This window comes from Brachypodium distachyon, chromosome 3 (genome assembly GCF_000005505.3).
Source record: "Brachypodium distachyon strain Bd21 chromosome 3, Brachypodium_distachyon_v3.0, whole genome shotgun sequence".
NCBI classification, from domain to species: domain Eukaryota; kingdom Viridiplantae; phylum Streptophyta; class Magnoliopsida; order Poales; family Poaceae; genus Brachypodium; species Brachypodium distachyon.
In genome coordinates, this window is record NC_016133.3 from 36,397,404 (window position 1) to 36,411,119 (window position 13,716).

The window sequence follows — 13,716 nt, forward strand, 5'->3', positions numbered from 1 at the left end:
ATATTCTTCCACTCACTTATTGCCTTGTTGGAATGAGGTTGCTTAGTTCTTAACGAGACAGTTGGACATAAACTAAGGAAACTCGAAATAATATCTGAAGACCTCTGATTCAATACACCCCCTCTCCTCCAACGAAAACACAAGGACGGTTCAGATCACTCCGTATCCCTTCATAAAAAAAGACACGATGGACATTAATTAATATTTTCTTCTCTTCTTTCCGCCTAGCTCCGAACAACACTAGGTGTTTTTAATTTTTCCAAAGATTGCACCGTTGGATCGCGACGAAATTTCACGAGATTGTAGCAGACATAATTCCGCACAATCCTACTGAAGGAATCAGTGAAATACTTCCTGAGCCAGCGGGAAACATGCGAACAAGTCGGACGTTTGTGTTGTCCCGCACGGCCGTGAGAAATCAAAATAGTAGGTGTTTTGCAATTTTTCGGAGATTCCACCGTTGGATCGCGACGAAATTTTACATTGTAGTGGTACACAAAATTCCGCACACTCTCACCGAAGGGATCATCGAAATCTTTCTTGAGCCAGCGGGAAACATGCAAATAATTTGGACTTTTGTGCTATCTCGCAGGGTCGCGAGAAATTCAAACAACACTCGGTGTTTTCAAGTTTTCTGCCGATTCCACCGTTGGATCGCAACGAAATTTTACACTGGTAGTAGACAAAATTCCACACAATTTCACCGAAGGGATCGTCGAAATAATGACTGGATCAACAGGAAACATGCGTACAAGTCAGACACTTGGTGTTTTAGAGTTGGCCCGAGATTTCACCGTTGAATCGAGACGAAATTTCACACCGTCATAATAGACACAATTTCGCACAATCTCACCGATTGGATTGTCGAAATAATACTTTAGCTGCAGATACTTTGCGAGAGAGGAAGGAGGCAAGAAAAAGAAAAAGATTAGGCAAAAAGAAGTAGAAGAAAAAACATGAAAAGACCATCCTATCCTTCTGAGTTTGGGAAGAGGGTTGTATTGAATTAGGCATCGTATCTGAATGAACAGAAACCAATTCAGAATTGAGTACTTGAGAGATAGTAAGTGTGCACCTGCACGCACGTCCAGGGTTGAGCACTGGGATTTGACGGCAGACTTGAAAAGCCACCTACAGACGCTTTACGTCCAATCATTCCGGATAACGCTTGCATCCTCTGTCTTACCGCGGCTGCTGATACCGTCATTGTTTCTTCTCCGAGAAAAGAAGTTGACGACCCGTAGGCCGTTACAAAATATAAAACATTTCATCAATGCCTGTGTTGAAACTGAGCAAAAGAATGAAACAAAATCACTTCAGAATGTATATTTTAGCGGTTCATCCAATCTCAGCAGGTTTTCTTAATTCCTGCCATCTAATCTAGAGTATGTTAACTAAAACCAAATGCTTAGCTCATAGCTGCACATAAGTACATGATAACCAGGCAATAATTCGAGCAAATCAGGATTTCTATTCCTTTGATATCTTGCTTACCCCTAACGTGCAAGAACCATAGGTTGAGATAGTAGCCGTCAGCCGCCTCAGGCGCACTCTCTGCTCACAGGCCACCGCCTTAACATGTCCCAAGCCAGCCACATTACCTCGTGTTATGTGTGTAACAAGTCAGAAAACCTTAGTCTGAACTGCGTTCTGGCTGCGAAGAGGCATCCAAGAAAACATTTCGTCTATTATACTATCTAAACTAAAATTGAAGAATGATAGAGACCAATAACCATATTGGGCTCTGATAGTGATTTGTTCAGGAGGTTTGTTGCCTAACAAAACTCATCTCACAGAGACCAATAACCATATTGGGATCCGCCAATTCTTATGCTTAACAAATGGCTGTTTATATGCTAGATTATCATCGAGATGGGCTGGCAGAGAGCCCGATGTTTGGAGAAACTGAAATCTGCCACCACAGAAATTCACTCGGAATAGATGAATAAAAAGCGAAGAGAAACAGTTATTTTGTGAACATAGCAAGTTCCAGGTGGGATATCTCTAGGCCTATGAAGCTGTGCTGAGTGACCTATGCAGGATTGTCATAAAATCAACAAGAAAATAATGCAATAAACAGTGATGACAAATGTCTTGGTCTTCTGTCAGACTACTACTTGACATACCAGACACGATGTCATCCTGTTTAATTCGAGTTCTGTAAATGGATTGGAAAAGTCTCTAAACAAAACAAAATGTGAGATAAGTCAACCAAGAGGCACCCAGATGCAGTTATTCTTAGTTCACTGTGAGAGAAATCAACCAAGAGATTCGTGCATTTCCAAAAAAAGCTTCAGGTTTATTTTGCTCAAAACTTGCTCTGGCCAAGGTTATGAAAAAACTTCATTATCTACTGGATCGTGCACAAAACTATTAACTTAGTAATCGAGCACGTACTCCGAGCCACTCTCAAAAATAAAGAGCGCCTAAAATTGTCAACCATCCCTGCTATATGATCGACAAAATAAATTCATTCATGTTTTCAGTTCTTTTAAGTTTCACCATCGGCTAGATATGGCTCATACAATTTATACGCTCGAGAAATAAGAAATTCACTAATGGAGAGTTGCACCTTCCATTCTCCATCAAACCAAAATTATTCATGAATTTCTTCCTTTTTGCTTCTCTCCTACTTCCCTTCTGTATGTACAACCTTTCATCACTTGTTTCATCCCTTTATAGTAAGGGTATAATAAAAGTGACAGAAGAAATAATCATCGTGAACTAATTAGTTGTCCCAGATATACTGATCCCTACAAAAGCTGCAGATTAAAGACAACTGAAAGATAGAAATAAATTGGTTTAGTCAGATGGAAAAGCCACATCAGCTTTCATTATTAATCAGGTGCTTTCATTAAATATCTTGGACAAAACTTCATGCTGCAGTTACACTATATCATATCCCGTTCTTTTGCAGAAAATATTCCCACAGTCCAGTACTCTCTAGTCCAAGCTATTGATATGAACCGAAATGCAAAATGATATGCAAGCGTATGTAGTAATCTCCACTGACGTACAATAACAACTGACTTGCTGATACATTTGAGAGATAACTACTATCAATATCACCATATAACATGTAATAGGTAATACCTGTCAAGTACATTTCCCTTGATCACCTTGTCACTTTCAGTCTGATTAGAAACAATTGGTTCGCTTGCATTCTGTAATTTTTCCACATTGTCCAAATGTAACTTGTTAACTACAGTCTGCAGTCTCCCTTCGACAATTCATAGAGTGTTCTTTAGTCTCTAGTAGTCTAGTTCCAAAGATATGGAAGCTTCGATATGCACATGCATGATAATTTTGTGAAATGTGGCTAAAAGATATGGTCTACTTACAAAATAACAACCTTGGAGGATTTTAAGAGAGCATGGCATTCGATCCTCCATGCTGTCCAGATTGAATTAGAATGAACTGATAAATAGCTGCCCAATATGAACCAAGCCCCCAAGCCAACAGAAAATCTACTAATATTGCAATGCATGAAAATTTGGCGGCACCAAACTATTTGTTATCCAGTGCCAAGCAACAAATAAGAAGAAATTATGTCCAGATCAAAGCTCTACTCCTATTCTTGAAGGTCAACCTATGCTCCTATTCCACAATTGCCATTTGCTAAGTTCTTGAAAGCCAAATCAAACATACACTTTGTTAAAGCAAAACATGCAGGTATTAGGTACCTCGGATGGTGCGATGAACCTGCTGTACTGGTGTCCTCACGATGTTGTGGTTGAAGTTGAAAAATGAGAAGTATTGATAGAATCAAGGATGAGACGGCGGCGGGTTGCGATCGGAATTCCTGGTCGCGTGTGGGGGGATCGGCGGCGGCGGCGATGCCTCGTCGCGCGGTGGCCGCAGATCGCAGGTGGAGTCTCGCGGGCGAGGCGGGCTGAGGCGCGGCAGAGGAGGGCCGCGGAGGGGAGGAGGCGGCGGTGCCTCGTCGCGCGGCGGCCGCGTAGGGGAGGAGGCGGAGGTGCGTCTCGCGCAGTGGCCGGATCGCAGGTGCTTAGCGGGCGAGGCGGGCTGAGGCGCGGCAGAGGAGGGCTACGGAGGGGAGGAGGCGGCGGTGCCGTGGATCGCAGGTGGAGGCTGGCTGAGGCGCGGCGGAGGAGGCCCGCCGCCGCCTCTGGGGAAGGGAAGGAGGACGCGGGTGGGCGTGCAAGTCGGGGCAGAGGCAGGAGGTGGCGGAGAACAGAAGAAAAGGGGCTGAAAGATACCCCTGCTGGAGGTGGCTGAAAGAGATACTCCTGCTGCGCGGAATTTCAGCCTCGATAGTTGATCGCTAAACGCACACGCTTAGTAAGTAATTCATGTTTAGTGAGTTTAATTGTGAGGCTATCGGTACGCTGTATACGTTGGGATGAATATGTTGGTGCCTTGTAAATAGTAGAGATATGTCTGCATCATCAATAACGGAATTGGAAAGATCAGAGACAACGATATATCATGTCTCTTCCTAACAACTTAAACACAAAAGAATTCATGTAGAAACCCGTACAAAAGAATGTTTGCTTGGTTGGTGTCAGGGAGCGACAACCACACTGTATCCACCCCATATCCATCACCGTCAGTAGAACGCAGGCTTACTACTCTTCCTCATCGTCGTCCTGGAACCGGAGATGCTTCCCCTCCGGCACCGGCAGGCCCCTCAGCAGCGCGCCATGCTCCGCAGCCGCGTTCTCCACGTCCTTCCTCTCCACGATCTCGTCGTCGCTGTTGTACACGAACCGGGTGTGCCTCCCCTCGAACGCCGGCAGCCCAACCTTCTTCTTCTTCTCTTCCTCGCCATCAAGCACTGTCATCTTGCTCACCCCCTCGCACAATTCATCAAAGCACTCGTCGTCGTCGTCGTCGTCATCTTCTTCTTGCCAGTCCTCCTCCTCCTCAGTGTAGTACTCTTCTTCCAGCTCCTCCTCAGTGTAGTACTCCTCCAGCTCTCCCATAGTGGCTTGATGGCCGAACTCAGACTCGTCCTTATCGGAGCTGACATTGACCTGAATGGACCAAACCGATGAGCTGTCGTCATCCGGTGCATGGAAAGTCAGGGATGAAGATGCCACCGATTCTTCAGTGCACGGGTCTGATTTCTCAGGGGAGTCGTCGAACACCAGTGCACGGTTCGGGGGAGCATCAATCACCTGCACGCCAATAGCAGTAAAAGAAGCACGAATTAAAGGCTACAGAAATTTGCAGTTCAAGATCTGAGAAACATATCAGAATGCATGTATCATATAGCAGTGGCAGTGTATCAACGCAATTAGACTCATGATTTTCATATCATTATATTACCACCAAGAATGCATGTATCATATAGCAGTGGCAGTGAGTACATCATGCGTTTCTTTTGCATCAACCGTATGCAACTCAGAAATCAAAAGATGATACTAACTATAGCAGATATTTTGTATCGACATAATTAGACGCATAATCTCCGTAACATTCACACCAAAGTCAGGCAATCAGAACTTGGCCATCAACATAAATTGCAGGAGCCAGGAGGTAATGAACATCATGTGTAACTTCTAGATCAGATGCATCATGTATTTTGAAAAGCCTTGTTATTTGAGTGGCATTTTGGAACTTTAGGTTCTTCATAGTGTTGGTACCATGGCAATTCTCTCAACAAGATTCAGGCTATGTAACACATGGTTAATCTAACAGAATTGTTATATCACACCCAGTTGAAGAATTAAATTTGCAGTTCAAAATCTGACCAACGTATCTGAAATCATGTATCATGCATATCAGAGTGGCAGTGCAGCTAGAGTGCTAGACGCTTAAAATTTAATGAGATGGCTATAACACCATTCGTATCTTCTGCATCAATAGTATGCCTACTCCGGAAATGAAAATATGAGTTTAACTATATCAGAATTCTTTATCAGCATAATTAGATGCATGGTTTACATATCATTAGCACCAAGAGCAAACAGAAGCTGACCATCAAAACGTATATTGCAGGAGCAATCAAAACACATCAGTACACCAAGCTCAGGCAAACACAACTTGACCATCAAAACGTATATTGCAGGAGCAACCAAAACACATCAGACAAGAATAGGCTATGGCACACATGCTTAATCTGACAGAAATTCTATACCACATCCAGTTCAAGAAGTAAATTAAGCTTAAAAAGAAATATCTACGGATTGTTCCACAGAGATAGCCCAACTCAATAAGCAATCAGAAGGAACCATATTTGAGCTGTTGCGCTGAGGTTAGACGAGAGAGGGAATTAGTACCTGCAGCTTATGAAGCGGTTCCTCCTCCTCGAGGACGCAGGGCATCGCCATCTTGATGCCATCAGACAGCAGAGACTCTCCCCTGGCGGCGGCGGACTCGACCCCGAGCTGCGGCGTGTTGGCCGGCGTGGGCGCGAGGAGCTGGGCCGGGGACCTGGACACCCCGAGCAGCGCGTGGATGCGGACGGGCCTGATGACCTCCTCGTCGACCTTCTGCAGGAGCGTCTTGACCTGGCCGCGCAGCAGCGCCTCGCCGGACCCGGGCGTGGGGCGGGGCCTGGGGCGGGTCTTGCCGGCGGCGGAGGCCCGAGGCGTCCCGTCGTGGCCGAGGCCGCCGACGGCGAGGCCGACGATGGGGGAGTCGTTGGTGATGTCGTGCAGCGCGGCGCGCGGCGGGGGCAGCGGCTGCTGCTCCCCGTTCTTGGATCTGCAGGAGGAGGGGTCGGCGGCGGCGGCGCTCTTATCTGGAGAGGGAGAATTGAAATTGATTGAGTTGAGGAACGATCTTGGAACAGAACGAGACCAAGAGACGACCTTGAGATCAAAGGGAGATGGGATGAGTTGAGGGAGGAGGAACTCACGGGCCGATGCGGCGGCGAGGGAGCGGGTGATCCTCCTGGTGGCGAGCGGCGTCTCCATCGCTGGTTGCTTCTTGCGCGATCGAAGCGAGGAAACGTTGCAGAAGCCGAGGACTAGGGATTGCAGGAGAGGAGGAGGGAAGGAGACGGCGGTAGGGGAGGTGGGGAGCGGAGGAGGAGAGGGAGGATTTAAAGGATTTAGGAGAGGAGGAGAGTACAACGGTAATATCAATATGACCGTTGTCTCATCTCACGCGGGGAAGAAGAGCAGTAGCCGTTGCGGCCGGCTGTTGAGGGCGTCGCACGCTCGTTACGTGGGCCTTGGCCCGTAGGCCCAGTTCGGTCGTGGCACGGGCTGGGTTTGTTCGGTTGTTCCTTAGCTTAGATAGTAAGATAGGGGACCCTGTTACAGGCCCACATAAGCACCCAAGTACTACGGTGCAAACCGATGCAGGAACCTATGATCAACATGGAGGTACACGTCAGTTAAATTTCGAGACGGAGAAGCCTGGGAGGAAATTACGCTCCGGGTACACGAACTTGACAGCGATGTTCAGTTTCATCCATTAACTTGAAAACCTCTCAAATGACCGACAGCTTTGCTCATTTTAGTCCAAATGGTTAGATTCGGACGAAATTCGGTCATGATGGCATGTGACGTGGATCTGACCGTTCAAGTAGCCACCACCGAACCCATCGACGAAGCCATTCGCTTGGACACCGCGTATGCCGGCCCGAAGTGGGTTCACCGGCGAGGGCAGCGTCTCCCCATTCTGGAGATTCGAGGGGGTTAAACATAAAAGGTCCATAACCAGAAAATTGTGAAAAGCCCCCTCAGACGCCGGCCAGATCCACGTCACATGCCAGCGTGGCCGAATTTCATCTAATTTTGGCCAATTGGATTAAAATGAACAAAGCTACCAAGTTTAGTGAGTCATTTGCACAGTTTTCAAGTTAATGGATGAAATTGAACATCGCTGTCAAGTTCATGGACCTGCGGTGTAATTTCCTCGAAGCCTGGCCAGAGTTTCGGAGAAAATCTTTGGTCTCCCACGATTTTTCCCGTCTCGGAAAGACGATTTGGCGTTTAGATTAGTTTTGTTACCTTTCTCGCTAGTTTTTTGTGTTATTGGCTATGATTTTTTGGAGGTTGAGACGATGCTTTCTGGAAGATCGGTGTCTTAGTTTAATCCTCGTCGTGGTGCAAGCATCACAATCTACTCTCCGAAGCAGGTGGTTCTCGTACCACGTTTTTTGAAAAAATAAATCCAATCCATCTATGGAGTATTGGTTTCGAAGCTTGTCTTTGGAAGAGGCGTTCACCATAGTGCAATCATCGACGATATTAGTTTCCAATATTTGCCATGAGCGGCTCACGTGTCTTATTAAAACTTATGAGATTAGTCGAACATGTACAATCATGCATTTACATAGAGTAACGTTAAGATGCGATTGGTCCAAAGACTCCATGACAAAGCTTTTAGTTTTGTCACGATACTCCTTTCGACCCATATTACTTGTCGGGGTGTTTTACTGAAACCAAGCAATTTCATATGAATAAAGCACGGAAGGTAAGTGCATAACCATGTGAGGATAAACTGTATATATGATTTATTGATCGATTACAACTATCTGTAATCCTGTTTACTACATACAAGAAAGCAATCTGTAATCCTGTTTACTACATACAAGAAAGCAAAAGAAGAAGAAGAGATAGTACTAAAAAATTATGCTAGATTGAGCCGCCATGCATCGCTGATGGCTCGATCAATCCGATCCAAGAACACCATGTTAGCTACTCCTAATTAAGGAATTGCTCCAACTCCAAGCTAGAGCGCAGCCTTGCCGCTGGCGACCGTCCCCACCCGGCCTTCTTCGCGACCTCCCCCCACTCATGGAACCCCAACCCCTCATCGCCATCATCGTCAACGCACTCGGGCAGCACGCCGGCGCTGATCTTGTACCTGACCCGGTCCCTGCACGCCGTGTACGTCAGGTGCCGTCCCCGGAACCGCCTCATGGCGGCGCGCTTGGCGGGCGTCATGACGGCGGCCTCGGCCGTGAGCACCTCCACCCCGCCATGGCCCCCGGCGAGGACGAGGTCGGAGAAGACGGCGGTGAATGGCGCGTGGGCGTAGTCGACCTTGTGGCGGCCGCCGTCGGTGGCCCAGGCGGAGCCGTCCCAGATGGTGGCGTAGACGGACATGGGCTTGGAGGGGAAGTCGCCGCCCATGGCCGGCACGCGGACCACCTCGCGGATCGGGACGGAGTCCAGGTAGAAGATGACTGCGTTGGGCGTCCAGGCGATGCCGTATTTGTGGGTTTGTTGGGGTTGGGGAGATTGGGGGGAGGGGAGGAGGTAGCGCTCCTCGCGGCCTCGGCCCGTGCTGCCGTTGCCGTAGAGGTTGGTCTGCAGCCGCCACCCGTGGCCGCGGCGGTTGCCGAGAAGCTCCACGTCCACCTCGTCGTGGTTCGCCGGGTACTCGTCGCCGTTCGACAGCTGCATCACGAAATGCATGAACAAGTGTACTTATCAGTCTCAGTACACGTACAGAATTATAAATACAAATATATATTTCCATCGGAGAAGTATGCTACCCTCAATTGGCAACAAAGCGAATGGTTGTGGCGCGATTTCGAGAAAGAGAAATGGTCATGAACTCGAAATGCAGCAAAACTAGATATACATTTTTGTTCTTTCCTCTATTCGAATAGTTTTGACTTCAGGTGGCGCGGCTTTTCGCGTGACTCTTTCACGCCGGATGCCACGATGCACACTTCAAGGACCAACATAATATGAGTTTGAGTTCGGTGACCATTCCTGTGGGGGAATCTGCCGCCATCATGTATTTGTGTGGCATCCGGAAAAGTCTTGGAAAAACCGCACCACGTGGATCGAGTCAAAACGGTTCGAATCCAGGAGAGAGAACAAAAGTATCCAATTTTGGTGATTCAGGGACCAAATGTATTCGATTCTGAGTCCATGAATCATTTCTATACTTTGCTGCTAATTGAGAGACTAAATGCAGTCGATTCCGAGTACCGCAACCATTTTTATACTTTGTTATCAATTGGGGGACCAAATGTATTCGATTCCAAGTCATGCACCATTTCTATGTTTCGCTGCAAATTGAGCGACCAAAAATATACTTTTCTCCTCGAACAAACAACAGCCAAAAAATCACACCAACCGTTTAATTAAGGTGCATCGATCATGAATACGTAGTGTATAGCTCGACCGGAACTTTATTACTCTGGTGATTCATTTCTTCCCATTGATAGATTCACTTTGAAAGGCAATTAATCAGTACTAATTCCGTTCCATAATTCTTGTCGAAATATTACATGTATCTAGCTATTTTTTAGGAATAGATATATCTATTTTTAAACAAATTTGAGACAAGAATTATAAAACGGAGGGAGTACTTTGTCTTGGTTGGTTCGGGCGAACCTATAGGTAGTGCAATCGATGTTCCAGGCCGGAAAAGCTAGCCATGGATGTCGACATAACCCGACACGCATACATATACATAACTTTGTGTCGATCTTTCAACAAAATGAAAGATGTACTGTACATGATATTATCTAGCAAACCATCATTCACTCTGATGTTTGGTCCGATGTAGTAAAATCAGCAGGCCGGGAGAATTTTCAGGCCAGAAAAAGCTCAAGCAATGGACCGATGTCGACACACCCCACCAGCCCGATCGAGCTCGCCTCGCTAGATGCATAGCCCATATTGCAATGCAATTTGCAAGGCAGTTTGATGCCAACGACACACGACGCAAAGATATATGCACGTCAACGTCCACACTAATAATCTTACTTATATACTTGTATAATTCTTTGTTGAGATGATGGACGGATGAATGGGAGTTTCGTGTACGTCTAGGTCTAGCTAGTAGCTACCCGATGATGTTAGGGGCGGTGCTGAACAGAAAGCGATCGTTGCTGACCGCACGACACGGAGGGGAAAAAGGAGTTGGAATTTCTCCTCCCTCCTCCTTTTCTTTCTTCCATCCTTTCTGCCTGCCGCGTGGTAGCTAAGCTAAGCTGCACTTGCCCTTAGCTGTCGCCGATAATTCGTCGAAATAATGAAAAATACTCCAATGCTTTTTCAAAATTCCAGCCTAGAACTGATTGTCCATGATTTATGAGATTTTGATGTGCGTGTACGTGGTTGCTACAAACTGGAGTACTAGTTACTACTGGAATGATTGAAATCAAGGAGGGGAATTCATCAAGGTAACGTAGCTACTCCATCTCCATGAACCTATACTAGAGTAGGAATAATTAAATTTGTAGTGGAGTCGATCGAAATATCAACTGACCCCCTAGAAAAGGTTATATGAGTGGAAAAAAATTTAAGCAATAGGATATCGATCGATCAAAGTGCAGTAATTCACCAAGGATTTTTAATGGAACAGGGGAATTAGCTTTGCTAGGTAAAGAGCACGTACGTAGAAGGCGACGACGACGCCGGCGGTGTGGCCCTCGGGCAGCTTGATGGAAGCGCTGAAGAAGCCATGGCGGTACGCCGACTTGGACACGAACCCAGAGCCTGATCGATCCACACCACCCATCCATGAATAAAATTGGGTGACTAATTAGAACCTCTCGGTCGAGCAATTAATCAATCAAGAACTCGAAAACCAAAATTGATTCGATCGGAGTAAAAATCAAATGGATTTTGATCGATCCAACTGTTGTAATCACGCACCGGTGTAGCGGTCGAGCTTGAGCTGCACGCTCCGGCCGTCCGGCGACCGGACGAGGTTGTCGCCCCCGAACAGCGGCGCGAACCCGGCGTCGAACGCCACCGGCGACGTGTCCAGCGCCGCAGCCGCAGCCGCCACCGCGCCCAGAACGGCCAGAGCCGCCAAGATCACGAGAGCTCTTATACTTGTCGCCATGAGTGATAATTCTGTCCGGTCGATCAAGCTGAGCTCGATCCAAACAGGAGGCAGCACTGCACTGCACTGCAGGTGCCGCTGCACGTTTATATACTCTGCTGTCTTTCTGTCTGCCTGTCTGTCCCCTGCGTTGCGGTGCACGTCAGTATCTTTACCGGTTGCTTTTCTCGAGCGATAAAATGGACGTCCCACTGAGATTTTCTTCCAAATTACTGTTGATTTACAGAAGCCAACTGGCTAGTCTAGATGATACATTCAACTGCTTACATCTATACGTGGGGAAAATTTCATGGTGAATTAAGTGGTAGTTGTTGGCGGGTTCTATCGCTGTGTACACAAAGGCCTGAAAAATATATTTAAAAAGGTTGAATTGTGTGCATATTTGACTCAAAGTCTATACACGTTTGGTACAGCGTCATTCCAGGCCCTGAAGCACTTTGCCTTGGTTAGGGTCGGGAGAGAGAGCGTGCCGTGGTAGTTTTCTTAGGATTTTTCTTCTTCTTCTGACTTGTGGACCAACGGGTATATACGCGATGCAAAATTTGAATGGTGGATTCGGAGGAAGAAAATTTCAAGTGGTATTTGGAAATCTAAGCAAAATTTAGATGATAAATATGGAATTCTCTACACACATTAGGGAAGAACTATTTTTGTCAGAGAATATCGAGTGTGTGCATACTGATTTACGGTCAAGTGATTGTTAGCATGGTAAACTAAAACTCGTCATGGAACTGATGTTGAATATATTGCATAACAAACTGCAATATGTTTGTCCTGCAGATGTGATTAATTACCATGACAGTGACAAGGATATGATGAACCTATATACCGACCGTCAGCTGAAGATGGTGAGGCAGGGGAATGGATTAGTTGTCTTTCCAGGAAACTAAAGCAATGTGGGCGATGGATGGCGATATAATGATGTGGGGTGGATGTAACACACCACCAACCAACCAAATAAAGGATGGAAGGAAACGTCAAATAAATCCTATCAGCAACTCCCGCCGGCAGCTGGTAGGATTCCGGCCGATCCACAAAAGCAAAACTAGATATGGTATATGCGCTGAATGATGTCCATTGAGTATTTGAGTTAACTCCAACATAAGTAAACGTTGGCCCGTAGGGCTGTGCGTGGTGACGTAGGGATCCACAGGAGTAGTGGGTGAAGGTGAAACCTTGGCCTGTATGTATCATCGATCGTCATCGTCATCCGGCCACTTTGGCTCGATCGGTCGCCTGTCCGTGTGGAGTATCCTCTGTATGTGGCCACGCAAGCATGCGTCTAGATATATATAGATATGCTTCTAGTGATCCAGCCGTTTCCAAAGAATACTGTGTTTTATAGGATTTTGTTGTTGTCGTTGTCGTGGAGGGAACTGGAAGGGGCAAAGTCCGAGAGATTATTTTCCCCACGTACGAAAGGGACAGAGACAGAAAAAAGAAGCCCAGCAACATCGTGGGCCAAAGTGAAGCCCGATTAAAGATACACCACATTCGCCGGAACGGGTCTGCTTCGTTCAGATGAACCTGAAGCGCACCAACCGAGGGTGATTTCGTGGACGGCCCATGAAAGTATCTGTTCAGCATACTACTGCTGCATAAACTCGATGACTTCCCTCGGAAAATGGATGAATTCGATAACTTCGGAAACACCGTCCAGGCCTCCATGCAGATGCAGGCGGTGGATCTACTCCTTCTGCTCTTTCCGATCCATATCGATTGTCTCAAATTTTTCTAAATACGGTTGTATTATGTTGAAAAATGAGCTAGATACATGTAATATTTCGAATGGAGTATTTCAAAGGTAATCTAGCTGTTGTCAAAAAAAAAAACCTAGTCCAGTAGCAGCCATGGAATTTCCTTTGGGCCATGTTCATCCGTGCATAGTTTTCCGTTGTCTTTTGGAGGCGGGTGACAGTAATAGCACGTGAGCGAGTGAAATACCGGAGGTAATAACTGTACAAACATTGGGACGTACGG

At 46.5% G+C, this 13,716-nt stretch overlaps 2 protein-coding genes across 2 annotated transcripts; both read right to left on the reverse strand.

Annotated features, from left to right (window-relative positions):
* Positions 1-4,358: 4,358 nt before the first annotated feature.
* LOC100822449 lies at positions 4,359-7,016 on the reverse strand. The gene is made up of 3 exons (XM_010236735.3): positions 6,827-7,016; positions 6,246-6,709; positions 4,359-5,141 (listed from the first exon to the last, which is right to left on the reverse strand). The coding sequence occupies exons 1-3, from the start codon at positions 6,882-6,884 to the stop codon at positions 4,590-4,592; spliced, it is 1,074 nt and encodes a 357-aa protein (XP_010235037.1). The 5' UTR covers positions 6,885-7,016; the 3' UTR covers positions 4,359-4,589.
* A 1,379-nt stretch (positions 7,017-8,395) lies between these two features.
* Positions 8,396-11,836, reverse strand: LOC100822761 (probable xyloglucan endotransglucosylase/hydrolase protein 29). Its single transcript, XM_003572075.4, has 3 exons — positions 11,544-11,836; positions 11,284-11,384; positions 8,396-9,323 (listed from the first exon to the last, which is right to left on the reverse strand). The coding sequence occupies exons 1-3, from the start codon at positions 11,734-11,736 to the stop codon at positions 8,625-8,627; spliced, it is 993 nt and encodes a 330-aa protein (XP_003572123.1). The 5' UTR covers positions 11,737-11,836; the 3' UTR covers positions 8,396-8,624.
* Positions 11,837-13,716: the final 1,880 nt, after the last annotated feature.

Bases quoted from the DNA above. Each gene is read 5' to 3' on its own strand.
- LOC100822449 (XM_010236735.3), bottom strand. From the start codon at position 6,884: ATGGAGACGCCGCTCGCCACCAGGAGGATCACCCGCTCCCTCGCCGCC. The intron at 6,710-6,826 runs GTGAGTTCCTCC...CTCCCTCTCCAG, and splicing joins CCTCGCCGCCGCATCGGCCC to ATAAGAGCGCCGCCGCCGCC. The intron at 5,142-6,245 runs GTACTAATTCCC...ATTGGCGTGCAG, and splicing joins AACCGCTTCATAAGCTGCAG to GTGATTGATGCTCCCCCGAA.
- LOC100822761 (XM_003572075.4), bottom strand. From the start codon at position 11,736: ATGGCGACAAGTATAAGAGCTCTCGTGATCTTGGCGGCTCTGGCCGTT. The intron at 11,385-11,543 runs GTGCGTGATTAC...TGGATCGATCAG, and splicing joins CAAGCTCGACCGCTACACCG to GCTCTGGGTTCGTGTCCAAG. The intron at 9,324-11,283 runs GTACGTGCTCTT...TTCGTGATGCAG, and splicing joins GCGTCGTCGTCGCCTTCTAC to CTGTCGAACGGCGACGAGTA.